The sequence below is a fragment of the Notothenia coriiceps genome, unplaced genomic scaffold (genome assembly GCF_000735185.1).
Source record: "Notothenia coriiceps isolate Sejong01 unplaced genomic scaffold, NC01 NC01_scaffold00030515, whole genome shotgun sequence".
NCBI classification, from domain to species: Eukaryota; Metazoa; Chordata; class Actinopteri; order Perciformes; family Nototheniidae; genus Notothenia; species Notothenia coriiceps.
Genome location: NW_011363216.1, coordinates 1 through 3,450, shown reverse-complemented (window position 1 = coordinate 3,450; position 3,450 = coordinate 1). Strand labels below are relative to the sequence as shown.

The following is a 3,450-nucleotide window of genomic DNA, read 5'->3' as shown; positions in this document are numbered from 1 at the left end:
AGGACACACACACACACACACACACACACACACACAGCTCCAGGCCAGAAACTGAAGGAAGGGGTTAGTAAATGCCAGAGGAGGAGAGAGCAAGAGGGGAGGGCATGACATTCAGACCATATCATCTACAAATCAACTGAGCTTGTGACTAGACTGTGGAGAAATTGGGCAAAGGAAAAGACTATACACAAACTGCGAGGAAAAATGATGCAAGACTTTGAAGACAAACTCACAGCGATGTAACTGAGCTTTTTCCAATCTTTCACAAGTTTTATTTAAGGGTTTTGAGTTACAATTTTAAGTACACAGTAGCATCAAATGAATTTCTCAGTAAGTTTAATAAAATAGTCTTTGAATTGGATTTGGATTAGCTGTCATGGTACAGAAATTGCTCTCAGAGTGATCGTGAGGATATTGTTTGCCAGTGTCAATGCCATTATAATGGTGGGGTGGATTCAGCCATCCACCTTAAACAATTTATAAACAATGTATTTAAAATCATCATTATATCGTTATTAATTATTGTTCTTGCCGTGGAGGGCCTTTAGTTTACACACTAACTCTCCATCATTTTCTATTTTAACACTGGTTCTGGTTTCTTTGAGTGTCAGTAACTGTTTTTTGTATATATTGATTGTTATGTTTTTATTTAGGTCTTAATGTGCGCAGATGTAAAAATGTGTCTTTGACTGTCTGTGTGTGTGTGTGTGTGTGTGTGTGTGTGATATATATATATATATATATTTGCACACATGTTTTTATATACATTTGTTTTTATATTCGGGATTGTGGGAAACGGTATTTCGATCTCTGTCTGTACACACAAACTGGAAGATTGACAATAAAGTTACATTTACTTTGACTTGATTAGGGAAACAGCTTCTCTTTTAAGATCAAACTAAAAATAATAATCTTAATCCAGGGTCTTTCTCAACAGAGAGCTTCCTGCAGTCCTCACCTCCATGATGGGGTTGGAGGCCAACACCTTCTGCTCCACGTTGGCCTCGCTGGTGGTGCCGCTGACCGTAGCAAAGTATCTCATTGCGTATTTGGCCGATACCGTTTTTCCAGCCCCGGACTCCCCGCTCACAATTATCGACTGGTTCCTCTCGTCCCTAAAAAAAAACAACATAAGGATTTACCACATGTGGAACATTGGATAACTGTCTACTCTGCCTGGCATAAAGGTGCTTTTAAGCGCTTCATAGCCTAATGACTTTAAATATAGGGTGAAAGGGTTAAGGGTGATGATTGTAATGTGTACTGAGTGTGATAATAACATAGTTAGGACTCGGGCAGATAGAAAGTGTCAGATAGGATCATCCACAATCATCCCCTGCAGGCAGACCGGTGTGAAAACAGCTTATTAACCCTTTGTGTTCCTTTGCAGGCTCTAATATATCTGCACTTTCACCTACTTATTTAAAGGTGACCTATCATGCAAAATGCACTTTTGTACGTCTTGTATACATGAATATGTGTCCCCGGTGTTCCAGGGAACTCACCAAGTGTCAGAAAACACAACCCTCTCTATTTTCCTCCATACCCAAATCTCTTAAAAAGAGGCTGCAACGGATCTGATACAGACTGATCCAGATTTGAACACTTCTATGACGTCACAGAAGTGGCGCTACGGCTATTGGGCCAACTCCACCAATCAGGAGGAGACAGCCACGGACATTGCCGTTCAAAAGCGCTGGAGACGCTGTAGTATATATGCCAGGCCTGTAGATGGTGCTGTTCTCACAGAATCAGCCCATGCAAAGACAGTTTTAAATTGAGCGAAATGAGGAATGGCTAAAATGCATGATCTGTTTGGTATTTTGAAAAATAAAAAGTATAAATATGCCTTTATATAGGTATGGTCCTACAATATATTATTCAAATATAGCATGATAGGTCCTCTTTAAAGAAGCAGTGTGCCAGCTTTCTCTGAAATAAGTCTGAGCTGCTGGTCCGAAGGCTGATTCTATCACTATCTTTTTCTTCTTTGGCATTTTCCTACCTTTGGCTCTTATCTCAGCCCTGGGTATTTGCTTGAATTTCTTCTCTCAGTCCTTCTTTATTATTTTTGTCTCAAAGTTAAAAACATTCAAGGAAAGGACGGTTGCTGTTGTGGGCATGTGATGCATATTTGAGACTTTTGATCTCAAACCATGCAAAGAAACTTGACTAGTGTTTCACAATCACTTAAGCAGAGTGTTACCCATCAGTGTCAGCTGATCTGATTTAAGTTATTATGTAAAGAAAATATGACTTATTGCATACTTGTATGTCATTTTCAAATATTCCGTTTTGTAATTAAAAGGTGCTTCTTTATTACCAAGGTGCTAGGGAATTTACACCGGCTCCGTGTAGGTATTCATACCTTCTTAGTAAGTATTAACAAACTTATTGTAACACATAGCACTGATTTCTCTGATTCATTTTGTGAGCCAGTAGATCAGCGGATGGCTCTGTGATAATCCCAGATCTCGGATGGTGACCAGGCATTTGCTCTTTAAGCCTCCAGACTCTGGAACAATCTGCCTGTTGATATTTAACAGGCTACACTGCAACATCTTATATTATGAATATAATTGATTGTGAAGCCCTACATTTTATGTTAGGCATGAAGTTGTAAAACTGTTTTCCAACAGAGCTACGTCTTAATGGACAAACTGAGAGGGTGACTGCCAGCCTCAACTTAAACTGAGAAGAAAGAAAGTAGGGAGAACTTAATGGTATAGTCCTGATAAATACAAGCATATACATACAGTATGTGACAAACTCCTAGAGGGTGGCAAGAGAGATATACTGGTTTGTTCCTGCTGTAAAAAAACAGCATTAAAAACAGTGTGTGTGCGTGATTAAAAAAAAGCAAGACATGGAGAGAGTTGGTGAGACCACCATGGGTTTATTTCTGGATCAGCTTTGACCTACAAACCCAGAAGAGAGAGGGAGGAGACTAGAACCAAGGCTACTCAGGTAACACACACACACAGACCTGGCCATCTGTTTGTAAGCCTCCTCTGCCACAGCGAAGATGTGAGGGTCCATATCTCCCGTGTTCTGGCCGCTGTAGGCGTTGATGATGTCGGATCCATAGATTTGCAGCGGCTCATACGGGTTGATGGCCACCAGAACGATTCCTGCAGCACAGAGGGAAAGTGTGAGCTCACCTGCAGCTGAACTGGGCCGCATTCATCAGGAGACATACTGAGGAGATGCTGCTTTCAGTCTGAGAGGGTAGGAAATGTAGTCAAGTACAGAATTCTATGTACAATTTTGCACTAATGTAAATTCTCAAATATTGAAGTGACTGTTATGTTGTATATATTGATTGTTGTGTTTTTATTTAGGTCTTAATGTTTGCACATGTAAAAATGTGTCTTTGATTATATATATATATATATATATATATATATATATATATATATACATACATATATATATATACATATATATATA

The 3,450-nt window shown here is 39.3% G+C and overlaps 1 protein-coding gene across 1 annotated transcript; it reads right to left on the bottom strand.

Annotated features, from left to right (window-relative positions):
• Positions 1-913: 913 nt before the first annotated feature.
• On the bottom strand, positions 914-3,198 carry LOC104959598 (unconventional myosin-Va-like). The gene is made up of 2 exons (XM_010787507.1): positions 2,987-3,198; positions 914-1,115 (listed from the first exon to the last, which is right to left on the bottom strand). Exons 1-2 carry the CDS (start codon positions 3,181-3,183, stop codon positions 914-916), a joined length of 399 nt encoding a protein of 132 aa, XP_010785809.1. The 5' UTR covers positions 3,184-3,198.
• Positions 3,199-3,450: the final 252 nt, after the last annotated feature.

Coding starts and splice junctions, on each gene's coding strand:
- LOC104959598 (XM_010787507.1), bottom strand. CDS start 3,183: ATGCGGCCCAGTTCAGCTGCAGGTGAGCTCACACTTTCCCTCTGTGCT. Junction 1,116..2,986: donor GCTTACAAACAGATGGCCAG/GTCTGTGTGTGT, acceptor GTTTTTTTTTAG/GGACGAGAGGAACCAGTCGA.